The sequence below is a fragment of the Falco punctatus genome, assembly GCF_963210335.1.
Source record: "Falco punctatus genome assembly, chromosome: Z".
Classification (NCBI taxonomy): Eukaryota; Metazoa; Chordata; class Aves; order Falconiformes; family Falconidae; genus Falco; species Falco punctatus.
In genome coordinates this window covers 1,638,303-1,663,008 of record NC_137586.1, presented here as the reverse complement: position 1 = coordinate 1,663,008, position 24,706 = coordinate 1,638,303, and the positions used below count along the sequence as shown (strand labels likewise).

The window sequence follows — 24,706 nt, the reverse complement described above, 5'->3', positions numbered from 1 at the left end:
TGTCGAGTCATGCTGGCTACTTATTTTTAGCAGTCATCTTTCTCAGAGGAAATACACAATTGTACTTCACCTTGGCTGAAAAATCCATGCCTGCTACCGAGTTCTGACAGATTTCCTGAGGCAGTGCTCTGGGCAAAGACAGTACTTGTGGATAAACGCCTCTCCCAGCTGACCCGCTGTCTGGCCCAGGGAACACTGAAATATAAGCAGGGACACCGACTCTATCCATAACACAACAGCTTTTCAACTGCTTGGAATATAATCATTTATTTATCTTTACAGTGATGACGGAAGAATGTACAGGTGTTTTCACCCATAGGTATAAAAATCTGTTTATATACAGAGTCACAATAATCTTTAATTGGGAAATCATTCTGTTCTCCTGATCCATTCTTACCAAAAACCACAGGAAAAACAAATTTTTAGTACAGGCAATATAATTCCAGTAGGTTTGCAACCTGGCATCAAAAGCTCAGCTTTAGATTAAGGGTAACGTTTGATACTTAAAAAAGGACTTTAGAGTCATAGGACACAAAATAAAGTTGCTTTTCAAATAAGATATATACATCAAAAATAGGAGTCTAAAAAAGGCATTGGTTTTAATGCTATTAGAAAGCTATATAAATGTGCATGGGTCCATTTCTTCTTGTAACGAAAGACCGAAGGAGAAAGTGCCTCTGTCTTTTCGGAAGTTCCTCCTAGGATAAGTCAGTTAGAAGTACCTGTAAAAGAGAAAGAAATAACCCCTTTTGGAAAAGTACAGGCTGATGGTTGCAGCAATTAGAACGACTTTGTTGGAGCAGCTACAGCTCTGTTTCAGCTCCATATTAAGATCGCACCACAAATAATTCATAAGTGGGTAACAAAAAATTAATACCAGGTAAGTAGCTGCTCAATTGTTAAGAGTCCCGCAGATGCCTGGTTAGTTTTTCATTAAGCACAACTCGCATACATAACGTGCTTTTAACATCCAGTCTCTTGCACCACACAGCCTCCTGGCACATTACCCAGGCCTTACATCACTTTCTGAATTCTTCTTTTTAAATACAGCATAACACGTACAGGAAAAGTTTCTCAATACAAAAAGATCATATTGGAACATTAGTATGTCTAAAGAAAAAAAAAACAACACCAACTTGCATCTTTCAAGCTATTGTACATTAAAACTTACCCAAAAATCTTGTTGAAGTCTCTAATTAAACCCAGTAAGGCAGAAAAAAAGCAGTTTTATAGAACATAGCCAACACGTGTTCATTTGCATGGACACTAGCTATGTACACGTAAATAGGTGATGAGTTCACAAGTTGATGAAACTCAAGGTCTACCGCTCCACCTGATTTCTGCAGAGAACCACAGTACCAGTGCAAAAAGAATCACTTCTACAAACAGCTTTATGATTCACTTCTACAAACGGCTTTATGATTCCATTGGAAAAAAAGTATTTTATGCTAAATTTAAAAAATTCAAAACAACAGTTCAATTCTAAAATGGCAAAGGTTTGAAATGTCACATCTTCAAACAATGTTCTTTCTTGCCTTCCTTTAAAGTTATCCATAAGTAGAGTTTTATAGGAGAAACACTCAAGGATTAAGACTTTAAGAGTAAATAGCTATAATTTAGAGTAATTAAAAGATTCTAGTAGCCTGGAAAACATCAAGATTACCAGCCTGGTTAACTGGCTGGTAAACAACACTGGCAAATAGCTCTTGTCCACAACTTAAAGATCAAAATTATGTTGCATGGACATTGTAAGTAATAAAAATGACTGCGCATTAGAAACACGAGTATTCAGGGGCCGGTGGGTACATTATAAATACTTTTTGTTTCTAATTATAAGAATTTACTCAAGCAACACACCCGTGTATCTGAAGCAGTAACCTGGTGTCCAGTCCGGATACCAAGTGCAAAATAATACCTGGCTGATGGTTGCAAATCTTATCGGCTTACACCCTTCTTTTGTAATTAGCATTCTGTGCTATGGGTCAAATACCAGTATGAATGCTCTGCAGCCTTGCTAAAGCAGGTCACAGCCTGGAAACTTCCATCCTACATCTACAGGTTACCACAATATTCATAGCTGTATAAAAGTGAACTTCTTTGTACCTGCCAAATAGGAAATACATATATTCTTTCCCCTTGTGGGTAGTAACTTCATAACAAAAAAATGAAATTAAGTCCTTTAAAATCACACAACCATCTCCAGACAGAATTCTTAGTTGTTAAAACTTCAGCTAACTGCTTATGAAAAGGTCAGATCTTAAAGCTGTGCACTTTCATAAATGAGCACTAGGCACTCAATGGAAACAAGAGGATGAATTACCATTCTTCTGCAGATGATTACAAAAAAATAACATTTTTTAGAGAAAGTTTGGCAAACCCACAGATCACTATTGAAAACAGGTATAAGACACAAGAATATGTCCTTGGGAAATTAATTGGTAGTGCTATTATCCATTTAAAAATAAATAGAAAAGTTTCAGGAACTTGTTATGCAATTTTATGAAATTAAATTTTGCCAAACAGAAAAAGGCCGGTTACTTTGATTGGTTTACCCCAGTTTCACAACAAGTATTAAGTGCCAGAAAACACACCTGCAATCATTTCTAAAGACTGGGTCTTTGCTGTGGAGGATGAAAAACACTGGTTTTTTCCTCCCAGGTGATCTGTGTAGCATTTACTGTGAGGATGTTCATGTCTACAGATGCAAAATCACCCTAGCGCTCTGCTGCTATCAGATATCTGCTGCTATCACCAGCAAGGCAGCTATCGCCTTGGGAGGAGAAAGCAGGACTGCTGGTGTGTGATGCACTACTGTCCACCGACTGACTGCCCAGGCACTGCCAGCAGCTGAGACAGGTAAATGTCCTTGTGCCCCCAGGAGAACTGACTCACCTGATTTCTTTTTATGCTTCATCTCCATTATCCATTTCTACATCTATATCTTTCGTTGTATCAGCTGCTCGTGACAAAATGTCTGCCATTAGTGCTTCCTCCAGTTTTTTACGCACTTGTTGCACCCGCTCTTCTTGTTTTCTGAAAGGAGAAAAGGGAAGAAGGCACAGAAACGTCACTCCTTCAAGTATACTATTAGGCTGGGAGCATAATACTTGCATAAATGGCTCAGGATTGGCTTTTCAACTTTTATTTTAACTTGGAACAGAATACGAAAAAATAGTTCCAGTCAGAAGGGACCTACAATGATTGTCTAGTGCAAGTACCTGACCCCTCCAGGGCTGACCAAAAGTTAAAGCATCTTATTAAGGGTATTGTACAAATGCCTCTTAAACACTGACCGGCGTGGAGCATCGTGTGCAGAGGAAGAACCTCAAGGACCTTCACTGATTCCATTTAATTACTCTTTCCATTTATCTATTTAATTACTTTTACCTATCTATTCAGTCTTATCTGCTAGTCAGTGATGCATTTAAGATGGCAGCAGCTTCTGCTGAAACAAAGGTTTGTTTCCCTGGGGAAAGTTAATTCAAAAATACTACCTCAATATCAACACAAATTTAAGATATTTTGAATCATTGTTTAGTTTAGAAGGTAGTATCTAGCTTTCAAATGTTACAAGAAGTCCTCTTTCCAGGTTTTCCCCAGAGAACACAAATTTTGTATCAGACCCAGGGTGTTTTTTACATGACAATTCACTTGTTCTATCAATTTATGTTTTCCGAAAAAGAAAACCTTTAAACAAAATACACACTTACAAATGGCAAGAACTCATCAGAAGCAGGCACAGGAAAACATTCATTAGTGCCACAAACTCCCTGTGGCTATTCAGGACGGCAGGACAGATACAAAGAACATCAGATCCTAGAAGAGCAGGAGTGATATCCCATGACCTCCACAGAAGCCAGAAGCCTCTGAGGAGCACCAGCCTCTGAGGCTATTCAGTTCTACAGCTGCAACCACTACCAGCCCTCCCTAAGTACTTCAGAGGAGGCTGTCTGCTTACAGAGATAGCAAAAAGAATTAAAAAAAAACCAAAAAACACCAACAAAACAAGGTAGCAGCTCAGTACAGAGCATGTCTTCTATCTTCCAGGTGTTTTCTATCCTTGTTTTCTATCTTCAGTACACAGCTTACTGTCCCAGAGCTGTTAACTTTCAATGCCTAGAGTGATCTTTCAAACCCTGGGGCAGAGAACTGAACAAAACCAAAGATACCTTATCTTTTGCAGAACCTGTGACAAAGGAGAAATAAAAGTTTAGGGAAGCAAATTCAGTACTTCTTAATTGAATGAAAGTGATTCCAAGAACACACATGAACTGAAATACAATTAAAAAAAAATAAATCAGTACTAAAAACTTGTCACCATCACACTGTTGGAATACACTGCACACTGGAAAATAAATAGTTGAAGTATAATTTATTTGTCCCCTTTTTGGCTTCACGACAGTGGGATCTTTCCACAATCCCCAACCTACAAACTCCATTGCAACAGGCTTCAGACTACAGCCACTGACACCAGCAGATCCCTTCCCTTGATTCCTGGTGGTTCCTTACTCAGGGCTAATTTGAGCTATGACGGTAACTACGAGCATGTAACAACAACATTTTTTAAAAAGTGCCTAAATGATCAAATCAGAAGAAGAAAGCTGCTAGAGTATCTTTATAAAGCTTTCCATTAGAGTGCAAAGAAAATTCCAGTAAATTAAAACACAGGAAGGACACTTCCCTACTCTTACACAGAATGGATTAAGAATGAAAGGTAAATTTTCCTTGAACACGGTTCTGGTCACTGGGAGTTTTAAGTGTATCTCCTGGAAAAGCCCTGAAGTATCACATAGCCAGTGAAGATATGGGAAATCAGCAATCCTCCCTTTGTCAAAAAAGTCACAGGGCATTTCGGTAACCTTGCCCACTCAGTAACCTGAATTGAGCCACGAACAGCTGAGGTGGGAGAGAAAGGAGGCCCCTTCCAGGCTGTGAATATTTCATAACCTAAATGTGTATCACAGAATGCACTTCACAGAAAGCACACAAGAAGTTATTCTGGAACACCTTTTCCTTCTTCCTTGTGGCTACAAGGTCATTCCCTGCTTTGCTCCTCAATGGGTCTGGTGTTCAGGCATGGAATCTGACATAAAGGCCAGCAAAGTATCTTATATATCAACTTTGGGGAGCTGGGCACAAAACAATCATAAGCTTTATCACCTCATTAGGCTCCTTATTTGAGATCTTCTTTTAAATGCACTTCACTATACTGATGAAGTTTTGAAAAACACATGCATAACCTCAGCCTGTCTTCAATTTCGAAATCATTATCCTGATGTGACAAGCCCCTTCCTACCACCTCGGACATAGAACCAGAGTATTTAACTCTCACAATACACAGAAGTGACAGCCAGTTTTCTCCATCTTGGACCAGCTTCTGTTACTAAGGGCCCAAGTTCCCTATTCATGGTATACGTGACCTTCTCCAGAAGTTACTCCTAGGTCTTGCTTCCCAAACTCACGGGAAGACATAGCTTTCACCAGTTATCTCATTTCCAGATTTTCAGCCAGGTAATTGATCTCCCAAGGAGCAGTAACCAAAAAATAATTCACAACACTCCCGGTCCTGAAGAGTCTGGTCTTCTAGCAAACAGTTTTTAAGTATTAAAAACATAGCTCTTTATACAAGTAATATGATTTTTAAAGCACAGGAACTACCAAGAGCAAATGTTTAAGAACCAACAGCAAGAAAACACTACTAATAAGAAGTGCTCATCTTTAACACTAAATAAAACTCTAGGGCTTAGGAGTAGCTCCATTCAATTTGACTCATGTGACTTCTTATGCTAGTTTATCACGATAGTATTAAGTAAAAATACTTCAGCCCATTAAGTCAGCAGGGTTAGCAACACTGCCAGGGAAGGCAGCCACACACAAGTGCCCACTTTTTCCTACCAGCCCTCAGCCCTTCACCTCCATGGCTCCCTGGCACCATCCTGCAGCCTGTGCTGATCCTTCTCACCTCCCCAGCTGCATCACTTGCTGCTAAGCAGCTCCCCGGCCACATGCGCTTTTCAGCCTTCCTCCCAGCAAGACACAAGCCTCATCCTTTAGTTTAAGAACTACTGTCTTCGAAAGCAAGCTAAAATTAAAGACACTATTCCTAACACAGAAATTCACAAAGCCTCTAATTCCAATTCCAACCATATTTTCAGGGGAGAACTGCTTGACACAACAGGACTGTGTCTAGCACTGCATTCAGATGATTTCCTTCTGCTTAGCATGATTTTATTTGTCCTCACTACTTGTACTCTTCTCAGCCCACAGAACTAACTGATGTGTGTATGCTTTAAAGACGTGTGATTCCACACTACTGTATGGAATCTCACTACAATACTGTGCCAACCTCCCCTCTGGCTTCTCCCACCATTTTTTTATATTGCTAAATCTATTTAGGCTCCATTTGATTTAGGTCCTTATGTGCTGGCACAGCAATATCTACTCTGTCATCAACATAAAAAATGGGTTCAGATTAGATGGGAAAAATCCACAGAACCAACTTGTGCTTGTCTGAACATCAGCTCTACCTCCCTTTGTGTCGGGGGGGGGTAATATTCCTTTTCCGGCTCTTCCAGCACATTCAAATAAAGTATTTTTTGGAGACACTCTAATCAAGAACCATCACCGTAAGTGCTTATAGTAATATGTACTCTGTTTTTATGAAAAAAATACTCTAGAGCTTCTCAGCAGCAGGCATTACAGAAGTCTTCCACCAACCAGGTCTGAGATGCACTGCTGAAAGGAGAATTATGTTGACTGTTATTTCTTGTATTATATTAAACTCAGGTTTAGGGGCATCTGCTAACTCCCTCACACACATACACCTCGCCAACACATCTTTCCCATCTCCTCCTCCCATCTCAGCAGAAATTAACCACTGTTAAGACAGCCTATTCTAAATGGTAATTATAGAAAGCCTCACATGCCTAGTTACTGTGCTTTCCTGACATACACTGTATTAAATTTGTCTTTAGATCTGGGGGCAGAAAGTTTATCTCATAGCAAAGACTGATAAGGATTATTTAGGGTTTTGTCTCTCTGCAACACGCATCACTTTACCTTACAATTTTCTTATTCCTGAGGAAAGCTCAGACCATGGAAACACTCTCGATCTCATTTTCTTTCTCTGGCACATTATAGTTCTTGTGGCTTTGGTCTGCCACACGGAAATTGAGATTTGTATAGGGTATTGAGGAATCTGGTGAGGAACTAAGCTACAGCTGACTAGCTTGGATCAAGCATACAGGTTAAGATTCAGACTTTATCAAACCCATTCAAAAAAAACTTAGAGAGCATTAAACTTGAATTACTCTCCATTGCTGTCTCATGGTAAACACAACTTTCAGGCTTTTTTGACAGATTAACAGCTATTTTGTCTTACCCACTACTGTGCAGAGCATGACACAGCCAGATTACAACCAGTACTACATTAATTGTTATGCTTTGGTAAATTTAACAGGTTATGATTACCCATAAGAAAAAGCAGAAGTACCACTACCATGCTATTTGAAATGTCAAGATAGCTGAGAAAGCCCAGGAACAAAACTTACTGGGTGCTGCTCAGCAAAGGACCTAGACTGAGCAAGACAAATGGCTGTTGAAAACTGCAAGATGGGATTTTCAGAAACGACTTACATGCTTTAGGAAAAGAAATCCCCTGAAAACTGTAAGCTTTAGAAAATCCCACTCAAGAGAGAGACACTTGAAAAGAATAACAGACTAGACTATGAAGCAGAACAGAGCTGTAGTCAAAAATGAATTTTATAATATATTGCAAAATTTCATTCACCTAAGCATAACTGGAAGAAACAATCCACCTATTTGTTATTTGCAGAAGATACCATTCCCCAGTTCATCCCAAAAGAGAGAAACTGGTTAAAGCATTTATCTGGCAGAGACGTAAATGTTGTCAGTCTTAGCCCTTCATGGAAATGAAAGCAACTCAATAGTGCAGTTGCAAAGAACATAACCAGATGCTGGTCAGGAAAGAAGCTGCAAAGCACAGTCTCAAGAGAAATGATCTCACAGACTCAGTATGGGAGAAGACAGTTAACAAGGAATTCTAAAAGCCTGCCTCAGGAGGTTAAGATTTGGATGTAAAGACCACAGAGAACCACACCACACTCATTTTACTACTTACCCTCCACAGGACTAGCACTAAGAAGTGCAGAACTATTCAGGTGTATGCCACAACTTGAGAAAAAAATAGGCGTTTGTCCCTAGTGATCAGGAAGCACGGCTGTTTCTTAACCATGCATTTATAGCAGGTTATTTAATGTTTTCCCACTGAATGTGCTAAACCAGAAGAGGAAATTTTGCATTTTACCCTGACTATGAAAGAGATTTACCATCATTACATGACCAGGAATACTTCAAGTTAAACACGAGTTAAGCTGACAGCTATTTTAGTAGATATAAACAACTGCAACAATCTCCCTGAAGAATCTGTAGTACAAAAGAATATATGCTGGCACCTCACCAGATATCCCCAATGGCAACCCTTTCCTTACCTCTATGTAAGTTCAGAAAGCAACTGTACTGCTTTCCTTAGTGATAACAACAATACAAAGAGTATTCTGATACTACTTCTTCGTGTTTTCTGGATGGTCTTGAAATGAAAGTCAGCTTCATACAAACAGTACAAAAAAGTAACTTCCAAGAACGTTTTGGTGGTGGTGAGCTGCCTAGGAAGTCATGAATCAGAAGAGACACTGAACTGGCAGCATATTCACAGAGGTATTGCTGCTCCAGTTCAGAATCCATGTTCCTCCTGAGTTGCCAGCACTGACTTCTAATTCATTATTTACTTTTTTTCGAAACAGCTGAATGACTGATAAGACAAAAAAGGAATTTTATTTCAAATAAATAAAAAATGTTGTCAAATGTGCTAAGAAATTTTCTCATGCTGCCCTGTAACTTTTCGTAACAAAGCAAGAAAGCTTACTTTTTGAAAGCATTTCAAGTTAATGTTTAAGAAAATAAAGCAAAGTAAATCCCTAAGCAAAGCACTGGGAATTGGATAATTTTATACCTTAACATTAGATTTGCAGAAGCTTCAGCTAGCCATCTAGGGCTTAGAAAAGACTGTGTTAGTAGTATACTTTGGTGCTGAGTGCACCAAGTTGTAAGATCCAACTTTGGTCTTCAAATTCCCTATGCAATCCAGAATTAACTAAAAATGCGATACTAAAGGCAGTGTTCATCCCATATGCTGATTCATGCTAAGCAACGCTAAAAAGAAATATATCGGATGACAGGCTTATGTCCCATGTCTTGCCACACTCTGGCAATTAGTCAGTGCAACAAGAAATCTCTCTCTTCACTCAGTCCTAACTTTGAAATTCAGTGCTGAAGCCCCTGCTTTTAGCACCCCCAAAAATTATGAATCTTTCTTTGAAAAGAAAATTAACAGTACAGCTATTAAAAAACAAAACCTTTGCCCCTATGTGAACAGATCTATCTGTGCTCTTCGTACCATATCCTAATCTCCCACTTCAAGAGGGTGTGTTAGCTGCAAAGCTATGTGCTATAGGGGGATATTCTTATTCTCCTTTGTTGAAGTACTTACTTTTTAACCCAGAACAATAAATTTACTTGACCTAACCAGAAAAGGGAAGGAAGAAAGCCAATACTGATTATGACTGTAGCTTAATGTGTAGGGCTCTCTCTTGGGAAAGAAAACGTGAATTATGACTCATACCTTGGGGAATATTTTCTATCACTATTTTGGCCTCAAAAGAAAAAAAACACGTTTTCATTTTTCCGAGCAGGTGATCTAATCAACAGGTACAAGAAAAATGTTCACGCTTCCCTTATCTCCAGGGCTGCACTGAGCCAGGAAGGAATCTACTTTAATGGAACTTGCTTTTTGTTTTACTGAAGACTTCCAGAAACTTACCTAATGTCATCATCTGTGACTATGAAAGCTTTGCAGAGGGGTTGAGATGTATTAAGCCAGACAGCTGGGTTCTTCTCAACAGCTGCAGAGAGCTGCCCCGTGATAGGTGCAGAACTGGTGTGCAAAGCACTGGCAACAGCTGATAACAGGGTATCATCATTGTTACCTGGGCCAACTCCTAAAACAAAGATAACCGAAGAGTTACCATTCACATTTCCTCCGTAACTTCCAGTGCCAGAGCTCTTCTCAGTTTGTAAAGGCTATGTGTACTCATAATGTAACTGCCACTGGATACATGATTGTATAATCAAAACAGTTAAATGCAAGTTCTTAACAATGGCTTTGTAATAGCACAGTTCTCATTTAAATTTAAGTCAGCATTGCAAAAAGCATCTCATTTCTAAAATTGGCTAGGTTTTTTGTTTCCAGTAACACTTAAAATATCATCAATTTTTTAATCAAGATGATCACATCATAAACTTATCAGTCACATACTGAAACAGTTTCTTTGCAGCTTCATGGTATTAATCCACACCAGCACAGCCTTTGCTTTAACATGACAAGGTATTAAATCAATTCCGGAAAATGAACACTGGAGATTTTTACAACACTAACATACCCAAGAAAATCTCCCAAGCAGTGTAACAAAGTTGCTAGTTTTGAACTATGACTTGAACATATTTTAGATCAACTTTCACCAATAACAGTGCAGTTCTGAAGTGTGGTTTATATTAACTACATAAATTAACTAAAAATAAAGACAGTTTCGGAGACTGAGGTATTTTGTCAGCAAAGAACACTTACAATTTCAAGTTTACTTCATCTGACTATAAAATGAAAACTTAAGAGCATCAAAAACTCCATCCTTTTTAAGCACAAACGACTTTGTGGATCTGAAGCAACAGCAGCAAGTGACCACAATACCTTGAAGACCTTTTGGTAGCTCCATGGATTTTATGATTTGTTCACTGACGTCCGATGCACTGAGGCCTTGTAGCCTCTTCTCCCAGAAAAGCTGAAAAAGAGAAAGCAAGACTGCTCAAGAGAAATAATTAGAATAATAATAATAATAAAAAAAAAAAAAACAATTAAATCAGCTCATGGAAATAAATAGCATTCGAACAATAGAAGACAGTGCCTAGCTGCTTACAAAACAAGCAACCTGACAGTCACGTAAGCTACCAGAAAGGTAGTATCCTATCTGCTGATGGAGTTTCGGCCATGGGGAACCTGCTTGTACAGAATTATGCAGCGTGTGTTGAGACCCTGGAGACAGCTCTGCACGCCGGAGCAGTCCAGCTGCACCAACACCAATGCTGGTCAGCAGCTACGCCACTTCAGACCTACACTGGCCTGATGACCTGGCCCTTCCTGACGCTGCATAGATCTCTTGACTTACCTGGAAATAGAATCAAATCTTTCCACTTTTTGTAAGATACGTGAATTAAATTCACATTCGTCTTACTTTTTATTGCTTTGTTTATTAGCTAGGAATATGCTTCCATTTCTCACACAAACCTTTTTCTTGACCTAAGAGATTTTTGTCCAGTGATACAGATTTCCCTACTCACTCCTATCTTACTGGTCTGAAGATTCATCCTGAAGTTCTGGGCTGGAGATTAGCCACACCTGCTTTTTAAAATGGCCTTTCTATTTAACAAGATAGTGATGACAGCTAGTTAAAAAGTTGATTTCCATTCCATGGGAAGCTACCTTGAACAAAAAATCTTAGTAAGAAGGTAAGCAAGATCGTAGCTCTGCAATTTCCTGTGGAAAGGGCATTCAGAAATAGTTTGATTTTTCTGCACTTTTTCTTATTTTTCTGGGGAAGAAAAAAAATACCCGTTTCTTTTCATGGCTGCAAAATCTGAGACATAAAACTAGACAGGCAGTTAACTCTCATTCCTAGGAAATTCTTTGTGGAAGCTGTGTAACCAGAAGCTGTAGTTTAAGAGGAGGCTTTTGAATGTCACACCCTGCTCTAAAACCCGAAGTGAAACCACTAGCACATCTTTCATCTTCTGTGGAACCTATAGTGCCAGTCATACAACATCATAACTGTATCACTGTACATCAGTGATTCTTATTCAGAAAAAAATCACATTTTTTCAGTTACAGAGGTAGTAAAGACAAAGAAAAACACAACAAAGAACATCTACCTTAGCATTAAAAGCATACTACTGACTGAAAATAAAACGTGCAGTTACACTAAGAAAAATGCAATACTCTCCATGACATGTCCGTACAGCTTCATAAATCAGTTGAATGACACTTGTGTTGCCTGAAGATTACTATGTCATTTTATAGAGATCTAGTTATTTAAGCATTCCTCTCTGGACAACAGGACGCATTTATAATGGAGTTTAGATCTAAGTGGTTTAAAAAGCCCACACAGGTTCACCTAAGTAAGCTCTTCAACTCTTTTACAAACTCTGACTACATTTCACACCCTCTTGAGATCTCCGTGATTTGACAGCTTTTTGAAAATACCTGTTGCTACTTGCATCTCATTTTACTAGAGCCACTTAAACTTCAAATGCTTCCTGTAAACTGACTCCTCAGTCTTAACTAGTATTAATTTTCAACGTTCCAACCCAGGTTTGAGCTACATTGTTAGCTGAGTATCAAGGAACCTCCGTTACCTTGTTGAATGTTAAATATTTAGTACCTCCAGCCATTTCCTCCTGCTGTTTACCACTATTGCTAAGCCCCCACCCCAAGAAAGCACTCAAGGTGTCTTACAGTTGCCCTTACAGCTCCATGGATAAAGTGGCAGTGCCTTAAAGCTGTCTAGAAGGCTAAAGAAATCCTTTGTTACAGAGGCAAAACCAGCAACTCGCTAGCCGAACTCTAAAAGCAGTATCAGGATTCAGATAAATGAAGTCAAAGTAAAATCCTATCAATTCAGTATTTTGTCACTGGGTTAGCTTCCCATCTTGACAAAGTCTCTAGAAAGCTTACTTATGTTTTCCACTGTTCAAAGAATTCACCCTGCATTCTCCTTTCCTTCTGCGTTTCATCAACTTTTAGAGATAAGCAAAAGGCCCACCAACCCCAAATCCAAGCCATGTTTTTATATGCTACAGGTAAACATAAGAACAGGTCTGTTCATTTGGGATAAAATGAACCGCTCTACAGCAGCAAATGCATCACCAAATACAATCAAACATTACTGGGGTTTGATTCTTCAGGTCCCTACTGGGACACATGGCAGAGGGACAAGGAATCAGGAGAATGGTTTGGTTATAGAGGGTGTATTAGGAATGCAGATCCCCGTGTGGGAGAGAGGGCCTGAAGAAGGACAACCAGCGCATATGAAAGCTTAGAAGATTTGGGAAGTGTAGTGCAGTATTGATTGGGTGTAGCTTCCAAGACCAGGACTCGCTCAGCTCTTTAAGCACTGAATGCTAAGGCAGGGAAAAGTCTGTACAACTAGCAACACCTCAGATGACTTTTGAGGTCAGCGTCAGGTAGAAGAAAGCACCTGGCACTTTGACACACTTGTTGAAACAAGATTGAAGAAAAGCATTTTCCTAGCACAAAGCTTCCAGCACCATTATGTATAATTATTTGCAAATCAAAATGATTGTGCTTCAAATTCTCATCTCCCCAGATCGCCACCAAGACTGCACACGTCACTCCTACTAATTTTCTGCCCAGAAACGAACTGCATTCCTAGAATTTTATTATGAAATTTGTTTTCCAACCCTCTCTGGGTTCTTACAAGTTCTCTCTGAAGCCCTGTGTCTTTTCTTGGATTTTACTGAAGATTCTGAGCTGGACCAGATCTGGACAAGTATTTCCCTATCAGCTGCGCCAGGAATAGCTATTAAGGGATGGAGACAAGAGGGAAGGAAACTACTAAATATAAATTCAGACACAGCTTTTCTGTTACTTCACTTACATGATGAAGATGCAACCTTTCCACAGCAGCAGAAGTAACTGAAATAGATCATGCAAGTCTTGATGTGCAGAATATCTGCCTCTGAGGTACAGCCCTAAACACAGCTTACATCATTTAACTTACAACTCTCTCATCATTAGTGAGACAGGGAATAGAAAAAGAGAAAATAAAGCTCGGGTTCAAAGCTTAGCTATGTGCCCAGCTAAGCAGAGAAACAGGCTCCTAAATTAGGAGCAATTCATACAAATCCCATCTAGTTTGGTTGCATCAGCAGCCATAGAGCGTGGCTGGACTTTGTAAAACAAAGAACAGCCCCTCACACAACGCAAGCGCCTGCAGATACAGCCAGCCAAACTCAACAAATGACTGCCAGCCACAGAGGCCACCTTCTGCATAATAACCTTACAGCATCTCACCATCAGAGGTTTCCTCGTAAAATGGACTGAGCTCTCCAGCCTGTGCTTTTCTCAGCTTGAAGATGCACCGGTACAGCCAGAAAAGCAAGATACATGCCTCCAGGAAAGAAGCATTAGCAGACATGAGACCCTGTTATTCAGTAATGAGAATCCTGATGGAACCAGCAGAGGAAGGAATGGGAGAAGAACTGGATTTCAAGACTTGTCATTGTTTTGATGTGGTATTTCACTACTAATGCAAAATGAATAATCGTTCTGACGATTCATCATTCAGTTATGGGTATTCATCGTGCTGGACGATGAAAAATGGCTTTATTTCACTTTTGCTTGAAGCAGTGGTTAAGGAACACACATCAAAAAGAAACTACAGCCCAGGTCCTTCATTTACTAATGTTTGGAGCATTCTAGATTAAGAAAGACCCATCAGCCAAGTGCTCCATTTCCTAGGAAATTAATCAATGTGCATTATGCCAAAAGTGACCTCTTACGCAATAATCTCCTGCTGAGCAAGAAACGTATCCCTTATCTCTCAAACTTACTCTCCGAAGGGCAAGCCTGGTTTTTTCCTGTGACAAGGAGGCCTCATAGGAATGCAATGCCAAGGTCCCCAGGGTGTAGCAGAATTTTCACTTCCTTGTTCTGAAACTCCATAATGGCAGAGCTGTACTACAGCTGTGCTTCTGAGGTTCTTTGTTTGGAGAATTATAAAATATTGCTTCCTCCATAATTGTTTCTTGTCCAAAAAAAGCTATTTGTGACTAATGGTGAACTATAATCTAACCCATAATCTCTGCAAAACCACAATCTCCTAAGCAACTATTATTTCTCATTCAGACAACAAAGAAATGATAGATTATCCTTTCTATTGCAAGAACCACCATTACAAACATATTATGAGCTGCTCCTTTTCCTTAGATAAATAAAAGTCTCTTTGCAGTTGCTCAAGCTCAAGGAAGCCTACAGGAAATTTTTGCTAGAAAGAAATCCATTCCAATTCTATTATTTTTAAAAGAAAAGCATATGTGTTCTTAACATTCAAACATTCCTGGAGGGTTTCTACATAAATCAAACAAGAACCTCAAATTTCTTCTGCCATTTACTATTTAGAGAGTATTGAAAATACTGTAGATGTCAACAGACTGATGTACTTGACTGAACACACAGAAGAAAGGACAATGATTCTAGTGTTGGTGAGTTCACAGATTTGTTTACCGAGGTGGTTTCTTCTATTTAGACAGCTACAGATATCCACTCTTAACTTGAAGCAGCAGTCAGAAAAAGCTACCATCTAATTCAGAAGTAGGATGGACACAGCAAGTTTAGCAGCACAGCCACAGCTCCAGGAGCTGCCTTGGCATCTTCCTAGCTCTCTGCAACCACGTGTATTTCCATGCTGCTTGCACATGCATTATAAACTGGTCTGCAAGCTGATGAAAAGTTAGTCATGTCTACACAAAACACAGTCAACATACCTATACTGTACTGCAGACACAGCCAGCCTGCAATTTTGTAAAGTTTTAAAATGTGTTTTAAAGGCTAAGTGAGACCAGAATGCCAGTTACCATTTGGGAAACTGCTCAAATGAATGACATTGCAGGCAGTTAAGAAAGGAGATATGATTAAAGAGAGGTCTTTTCAAATTCTCCATGAAAGAATTTAAAAGGAATGAGAATTTCTGCGGAAAACCAGAAAACTTTCCTCTTTATATCCAGTTGCTGAGCTGCTCAGCTCTGCAGCATCCATAATAGCCAATCAAAATTTCAGTGTTCCCTTAGCTGCCTGGGAGAGGGAGATGAAACTTAATCTCATTGTGTTGCTTCCATCCCTCTTTTTAATAATTCTAATAGATATTAACCAAGAAGCTTAAGTTTTCCAACCCTATTTGAATTCTAGATTCTAATCCTTTAAGTTGATCCACAGGAAATAAAATCACATCTATTTGACAAAACACAAAGTGCTAAGAACTAAATACGCCTTTCTTGTTAAGAACTGTTCACAAGAAGACATACATAAAATGACATCCTGCAATTTTTCTCATAAAGTAGGCTTTTTAGACTGCATATATACTATGAAATGACTATGGTCAGATTTAATTTGTCATATATAATCCTATTCAATAACCCACTACAATACAAGCCACTGCAAATATATATGACGGTAAGTTTATAAAAGAGACTTTCAAATCAATTTTAAAGAGTCCTTCTGGCCTACAGATAGATGATACTATAAGTAAATATATCAGCTGTATCCTAATGCATTTTAAAAAAGAAAATACCCTCAGATTTATCCTAAGGTGGTTTTTAAAGGTGGTTGTCTGTCACAGAACTAGAGGAAATGGATCACATAATACTGACTATCTGATTTTCTCAAAATGAGCTTTGAAGGGAAGGATGTCCTTTTAAACACTTGAGGTATGTTTGTGGGGTGTTTTTAGGCAAATGGATCAAAGATACTGAGGTCAGTGCTTTGAAAATTCACCCGTTCACCAGATTACCACTCACATAAACGTCAGTTTTACTAGTATGGTTTCAAATATCCCTGCCACCACAACCAACAGTGTAAACCAGATTTAACTAGTGATCAGTGGGTCCTCAGGAGTCAGAGCTCTCCCAAAGCAGTGTCTCAGGTACTACACATTTGGGGCATGGGGGAAAATGAATGAGTCTTGTATTTACCCTGGAAAAAGATCAATCAGTGTGGAACAGTGTGAACCAAGAAGATCTAACAGACGAAGAAGAGGGTAAGTGCTCTACATAGGACACAGGGACCTGGACCCTCTGCAGGCACCGCATGAGTGGGGGTACAAAGGGCAGTGATCCATAAGAAAGTCTGATTTGCAGCACCATCCAATTACATCCAGTTAGATACTATCAAGAACACTTGACAGGCAAGTAACTCAAGTTTAAGTGATTACATAAAAGATTTACTGCTTATAATAGTTTCTGGACTTCCACTGCTTCACATTCACCCACTTCACACTTGAGGAATACTCAAATCCAGATGCACAAGTGGAGCATTAACGTGCCCTGAAGAACTGCTACATCTAGTGGCCTTTTTGTGAAATAGGAAGGAAGGAGAAAACAATCTGATTTTAAGACAGTACTCAACACGACCTAAGAGGAAGATGACAGATATAGTTACATGACTTATAAGTCATCATTAAATCCAGTTTCATTTTCAGCAATGCTAATCTGACTTTTTAAATGTAAACCATCGCCCTTAAATTCATCAAGAATGTATCATGTCTTATCGAAATCTTATATACAGTGGAGAGGAGGCTGAAACAGAGGAATTTGTTGGGTTTCGGTTGCTTTTTTTTTTTCCCTTTCTTTGCAGGGCCCACTACCAATCTTTCAGTATTCCTTTTCTTACACTGGTTTATCAAAACTTTTTTAACAAAATATTTTGTGCATGTTGATACTTCAAAAAGAGATGTTAAAGCACTCTGAAGAAAACAGCAATTGAGGCTATTAGATTTGCTATTTAGGAACTTACAGATACTCCTAACATTTGATTAGGCAGGAAGACTTTGTGAAATCTCAGTGGATTGACCAGTGCTGGTATTTGAACAAAAGTCACACAGAGGAAGAAGGCTGATAGTGAAGAGAAGTCTAGTGAGTACCACTTGACTCTTCAGAGCATGCATGCATACACTCACAGCTCAAGTTCTGACACAGCCTACTTCCAGGATTCGCAGAACATTTCCATTTTTTCTTGGGTAAATTTCTCCACTCTGATTGATAACCAGTAACCTACAAAACCTTTAAGAATGGCTTTGAAAGCTTTAAGATGCTGTCTTGCAGAACTGTTGCTTTAAAAAGGCCTGGACAACTTCATGACACTTCTTGTGTGCCAACTAGCATGCTGAATATACGGAACCAGCAGCTGCCACAACAACCTGTTGCTTTGAATGACAGATTTACCTATACGAAGACCATAAGCAAGCTGTGATTAGTTTGTCTTTCCAAGAACTCCAACATGGTTTACTGCTTAAAGAAGAGCTGCTGCCAAATATGTTCCCTGCCAACACCAACAGGCATGTCTTCTCACTCTCAGGTCATGAAAAAAACTACTGACTGCCAAAGGAACTACAGTACTCATTTATTTTGATCTTCACAGAAGGAGGCAGGCCAAAGAGAATTTTCAGGGAATTCTGGTTAGACTGTCTTTTGAAGAGGGAGATACAATAGATATAGCAGATAAAGCTTTCAGAGATGGATATCTACAGAAGCAAGAATCCCTTACGGGATCTGGGCCAAGGATTGAAGAAAATAGGGAGGAATAACACTGGAAGGAAGTGGTAACTGAGTAAGATTTATATACAAATAGACCATGTAGTCGGTGTTTCAGCACTCAAATATCCAACCCTGATATATTTACAGTCTGTGTTTGGAAAAGTTTGCACACCTGAGTATGAGAGAAGGAGAAGACAGTGTCACACGTAGGGGTTATTTATGTAAGCAAAACAGAGGCTTTATCTGGAGGGGAAAAGAATTCAAATACATTTGCAAGGTCGCATTTGTCCAACAGTTGTATCTCAAGCGACAGGTGCTCCACATGGTGCAGACTTTATTAAGAAAAAAGTTATCCAGCAACTTCTGTCCTCACCCTGGCTTCTCTACTTTATCTCAACAGATCCTATCAAGAAAAAAAATCACTGCTTTTTGAAAACCGAGCAAAGATCGTATCTATTAATATTTACGCTCCAGCTAGCGAGTACAACATTGGAATGAACTGCATGCTATATTCAAACAATGGGCATGTGTGCACATCTAAGTATGCATACATGAAGGGTGCACACGTGATCAGCGTCTGCAGTTCCTCCATACTTTTGGTTATTACTAATACCAAACCAATACTGTTCATTGTATGATGGAAATCGGTGCATAAAGAAACCAACCAGATCAATGGAAATTGTTTAGGAAAGCTGTCAATTTGCTTAAGATTCTCCAGTAACTGACTGCATACTACCTACAGCAAATTGCTTTGTTCCAGATTTTTTAATGAAAACTTCACTGAAAACTCAACTCAAATTTTATGTAAAAACAAATGTAACAATCTGTTCTCTCCTTTCCCAAATCTCCCACCTATATCAATCATCACTATGCAGAATGATGACAAACTAGAAAACAGCTCAAGGCAGCAATCTAGCTTGAAGAAAAGCAAGAGTAAGGACACCAAGATCTGCATTCCTATTGGACATATAAGATTAATTATTTCACAATCAGTGTGATCACAGCTAGCATTTCTTCCAAATGAAGTATGGCAATACAGAGTAAGACTATTGTTTAAAGTGTCCTCTTCCGAAGATGCACTGTTGCAAGCTTGGAGAAAGGAGTTTGATTGAAAAAGAATGCTGACACAGTGATCAGCAGACAACCATTTCTTGAAGATCTTGCTAAACTTTAATCCATTAGAACCTATCTTAAGGCAGCAAAGATTTAACTTGGGTAGGTTTGAAAATTGACTATCTGGTAAGGATTTGCAGAATAGGCTTTCTCAAAAGATAAGGGATGCATTCCCAAAGACTTCAGTCACTACGTATTTGAAGAAAAGATTCTGGAAGAAAGAAATCAGGGAGGAAATAGGCAAGCATGAAATGGTTTAGAATCCACCAAGACATAAATTGCTAAGGCATCCATTTCTCTTGCCACAAAGGTGCCATAATTTTCATACGCTTTGGTGATTATTACTGGTTCAGCAGACATGACCAAAAGGAAATTCCTGACACACAAAGTGTAGTACTTCAACAGGAAAACCCGAAGAATGTGAAGAGAATCAACAGACACATGCAATTATGCATCTTTTAGATCTGAATGTGATACACTTACATGGCCCCTGCTGAACTTCATGGGACCAACAGTGAGGTTAGCTGAGGCCTTCAAATCTTGCTAAAAGACATCTCAACAAGATGATACAATACAGCTCGAAATTTCTTCTTTTTCTTTCTCACCTGAATTTAGAGGATGCAGTATAAATTGCTCATGTTATTTCTTACAAGAACAGCATTCAAGATGTTTGAAAGTGCAATATTAGAGACAGCTTGAGTTTCAAAAGAAATGTTGTTAAAAGTTAGTGACATATGAGTGTACAAAAATTTGAACATGCCTCTGCATTTTCTTCTCATCCCTGCACTCCTAAAACAGAATAAGGTGTTTCAATTTGATGGTAATCATGCTATGCCTCAAAAGACATAAGTCAGACTTAGAATACTTCAGTCCAATATACACTACGTTATCTACCCAATTATTCATTCATTACCTAGATTCTCATTTCTTCTCAGCTCCCTCCTCCCCATAAAATACAAAACCAAAAAAGCACTGTGTGAACAGGTGACCTGTCATTGACATAAAGAAAAGCAGCTAAAAAGGAGAATTTGTGTAAGATGAGTTGATGTTACCGTAGTTTGAATTTATAGTAGTTGTAGAGTGAAAAAGAGGGATTTAAAATACAATATTTTATTGATTTTGCGCAAAGTTCTTCTATATAAGAGATATTATGCCTTGATGAGAACTGTGTATTTTATTGAAACTTCTATTAAGAAGCTGCACCTGAACAATTTTTTTTTTTAATAATTGAAGTCCAGTTGTGACAATAGAGCACAGATCTGAATTTCAAGAGGAATGTGGTAAATAGATAAGAATGAAGTTTTGGATTAAGAAGTATGAATCTCCATATGATGTGACTGTTATTTCTGTATTTTTTGAAATACACTCCTATAAGTAACCTTCAAGATTGGAATTCTGATCTGTAATTGAAGCGCAGCCAAAACCAAGCATATTTTCAGCTTGTTTCACAACTTGCTGAGCAGCAACAATGGAAATAGATGATTCTTACCTGTCGTGGCTGCTCCGTCACTCGTTGTGGATCAGATCGTACTTTGTTACTAGGATGATTAGTAACTTTGGTGACTGGTTGTTTGAAAATTGATGCAGTTTGTCTGATTGGTAAAGTTGTATTTAAGTCTGGTTTTCCCTGTTAAAAACAAAAAAAAAAAAAAGAAGAAAAAAAGAGAATTAGGAAAAATTATACATAAAAAGTACACAAACTAATGTTGGATTCACCCTCCTCTACCGAGGCTTTTTTCTGAAGTAAAGATTTCCCTTAAATGCTGCACTTAACTACTCTTTGCAGTCCTCCATTTTAAAGAGAACAAAAAAAAAAAAAAAGTAACACTTAACTGGTTCCACACTTTTCCACCTTCTTGGGAAGAATCAAACTGCTTGGAAGTTCATCTTTTGTTAAAATATAGATGTTAATTGTTCAACTGACTTACATTCTGAAAAGAGACAGCTTCACAATCAGATGTCAAAATGAGATCTCCAAAGCTTCATGCAAATATGTTTGTAGCTAACAGTTTATAGAGTTCCAAGTTTTAAAGGACAGCATCTTCCTACATAACCCTGGTCACAAATTTCCTAAGCAATTCCTACACCAAACAAATCCTCATTAAGTGCAGCAATTTATTCTGGAAAAAAACCTAAAACTGTATCAACTTCAACAAACATTTTGACAAAGCTAGTTTTTATCAGGTTTGAGAACTGATGATTCCCAGGCATCTGCTATAACTTTACCAATAATATCTGGTCACACATCAAACCCTTAGGCCTTTGGAGAAACTAGTGCCTGAAACCCTCTTTGTAGCAACAACCCCAGAAGTATTTGGGGGGGGGGGGGGGGGGGGGGGGGAATAGAATTCTCCCATAACCCCCAAAACTGATGAAGAAAGAAGATAGATCATCACCTTACACCATTCCAGCTTTTCTAAACCTGTCTCTATCCAAAAGCAGACTGCCAGTTTGAAGTGCTGTGCCCAGGAACAGCACCTCACAGCTTTTTGTTTGTAATCCCATTTCCTCCAAGTCTTGAACACGTAATACCAGACTTTTCTGCTTGTGAATTACGTCTGATATTTTCCTTAACTGAAATAAAATCTTTTCTTTTTTTTTCCCCCCAAAGGATACAAGAATGTGACTGAGAAGACATGTCACTATATTGACACCAGAGAGACACTGAAAATAAATATCCCATGATAAATACTCTCCTAATTAATGTGTACCAAAAAGCAAGTTCACTATTTTGCAGGACAGTCTTAAGCACTTCAAAACAATTCATAGCCATATCTAGTTTCTGACATAGAAAAACGGTTAAGCTTTTGCGTTTTGTAAGTTTACTGCTAGTCATTCAAAAGGAAAAGTAGTAAGTTATTATGCAGTATTTCACACCTCAGAAGTTTCATAATTGGCTGTGAGATCACAGGTCAAAAGTTACACAGTGAACACTTGTATTAGACTCCATCCATGTTAAAAGTTTTTCATTAGGATTTACTTACACTCCTAATTTTGTGAGAGAAAGCAACCACTTGATCTTAGAAATGGGCATTAAATCTCAATCTTCATATCCTCCATATATAGATTATACAATTTGGACTACACAACTTCATAAAACAGACAATGTTAAGAACCAAAGAGCACATGCTTGTTCAAAAAGCATTCATTTCTAAGATCAACACTCTGGAATTCCAGATGACAAAAGTTAGAATACTGACTATAGATATTCTGTAATGATCTGTATCAAAATTAAATTAAAAATATGGCGACAGGCTTAGGTTTGTTAAGCAGGAAGACTTCTCTTCACTGCATCTGTTGCAGATTAAATTCTTATTTTAAAAGTACACATCCCTCTTCTAGAGCTTTGCTAAAGCAATCTGATAAGGTAGTTCCTCCACCATCAGAACACTCTGATTTTAGCATACCTCTGTAATTGCAAGGCGGATGGCTGATGAGGAAGAGATCATGAAGTCATTCTTTCTATATGTGTACAGTGCACAATCTATAAACTAGCAATAATGAGAGTATAATCTCTGCACGCCACAGAAAGGAATTTTCATCATGAAGACCATTCTATAGGCAAGCCACTTAATCCCAAAATACATCCTTACACACTACAATAGTTATTATATTGGGTGCTTCTATCCAGCTATTTGATTCATGTGCTGCGTGGGGGGACAGGCAAGGGAGAGGTCTCTTGTTACAGCCTCTCCAGGATGACACAGTGCTATTAGATCCTGCCTGGCAGAAAAAAATAAGGAATTCCTCCATGTATTTCTAAGGAATGTAATTGACAGGAAGAAACAACATAGAAACACTTCACATTTATCCAGGCACCTCAATATAATCTAAATGAAGGGACAGTTTTAAAACTTCAGGCCTCGATTTTTCATGCGGATGGCAAAGGTGGTGATTTATCAAGAGTACTACGGGTATTCTTAGGTATTCAACAGTATGACTCCATTCAGACACTCATTTATAGTTACACTGTAGCATGTTGGAATCCTGGCTTAATATTGATTTACTCATCCTCTCACAAGAGCCAGAACACTTTTCCAGATCAACAGAAGAAATATGCCAGAATATTCAACAACAGACAGGTGAATTCTGAAAGAGTTCTAGAAATCTATTATTTTCAGTGGAAGCAGTTCTGATCACAGCTCTCTATTCTTACCACTCCTTTAAATCACAGAATCACAGAATCATTTACGTTGCAAAAGAGCTTTGAGAATAGGCCCCCTTTCCAGGTAGTGCAGTTAACTCATTAAAATATAATAAGGCTAAACCAATGGAAGTTTTCCTCAGAAATTCAGACATCTATCATTTCTAGTTTATAAACTTACAGCCAGAAACTAACCAATCTCTGTGTCTTGCAACATTACGGCTTTTGAATGGGAAAAGCAGCATATCTTCAGAGATCTCCATCCCTAACACGCTGTTGAATTTTGTTTAACTGGAACCAGGGTTTCCATGGCCAGCGCAAACAGCAACAGAGCATGAGTACTTCTGCCTCATTACACTTAACAGTTTTAACCAACCAGAGAAACTACCATTCAATCAGCACGGAAGTCCTAAGATCTTTTTATACGAAGCAAAAGCGAGAATCTAAACTTATAAGTAAATCTAGACATCAGTCTTCACCTAATGTTTCACCCAGGTAGTCCAGGTCTGCTAGAAAAATACTTGCGATACTGTGGTCATCGCTTTGCATGGTGGATACTGGTTATGGGCTCCATTTTTTTTCCTCCCTGACGATGACAATAGTAAGTCTAATGTTAGACTTTCTCATATATAATACATTTTTTCATATATAATTAAAGCATCTCTGATGAGCACAGCATCACCAACCAGAGCTAGACAGTAATCAGACATACTTCAATTTGCACAAAGTATTTTGACAATTAAATTTCCTCACACCACGTAACTTAATTCACACCAGAACCCTGACAGACCTTGCCTATCCTACAAGCTTTGCATTCCCTTATCTTGTGACATCAAGTTCAAAGAAGTATTTGTAGCTTTGAAGTCCATGGCCCCAGGGCATTCTGCACAGTAACATCGGTATAAGTGGTAAAATAGCTATTAAAACTGACAAAACCAATAATATTACAGAGCCAGCTGCCATATGGGGGTTAAATCTGGAAAAGCGAACATTTCT

General features: G+C 38.6%; 1 protein-coding gene across 1 annotated transcript in view; it reads right to left on the bottom strand.

Annotated features, from left to right (window-relative positions):
- Window positions 1-248: 248 nt before the first annotated feature.
- Window positions 249-24,706, bottom strand: part of MBD2 (methyl-CpG binding domain protein 2) — a 40,457-nt gene continuing 15,999 nt past the window's right edge. Inside the window, exons 3-7 of the mRNA XM_080371959.1 lie at window positions 21,056-21,193; window positions 10,823-10,913; window positions 9,899-10,076; window positions 2,893-3,033; window positions 249-722 (exon numbers count right to left, since the gene is read on the bottom strand). Coding sequence (XP_080228085.1) covers window positions 2,904-3,033; window positions 9,899-10,076; window positions 10,823-10,913; window positions 21,056-21,193 — 537 coding nt within the window. The 3' untranslated portion in view covers window positions 249-722; window positions 2,893-2,903. The remainder of the gene's footprint in view (window positions 723-2,892; window positions 3,034-9,898; window positions 10,077-10,822; window positions 10,914-21,055; window positions 21,194-24,706) is intronic.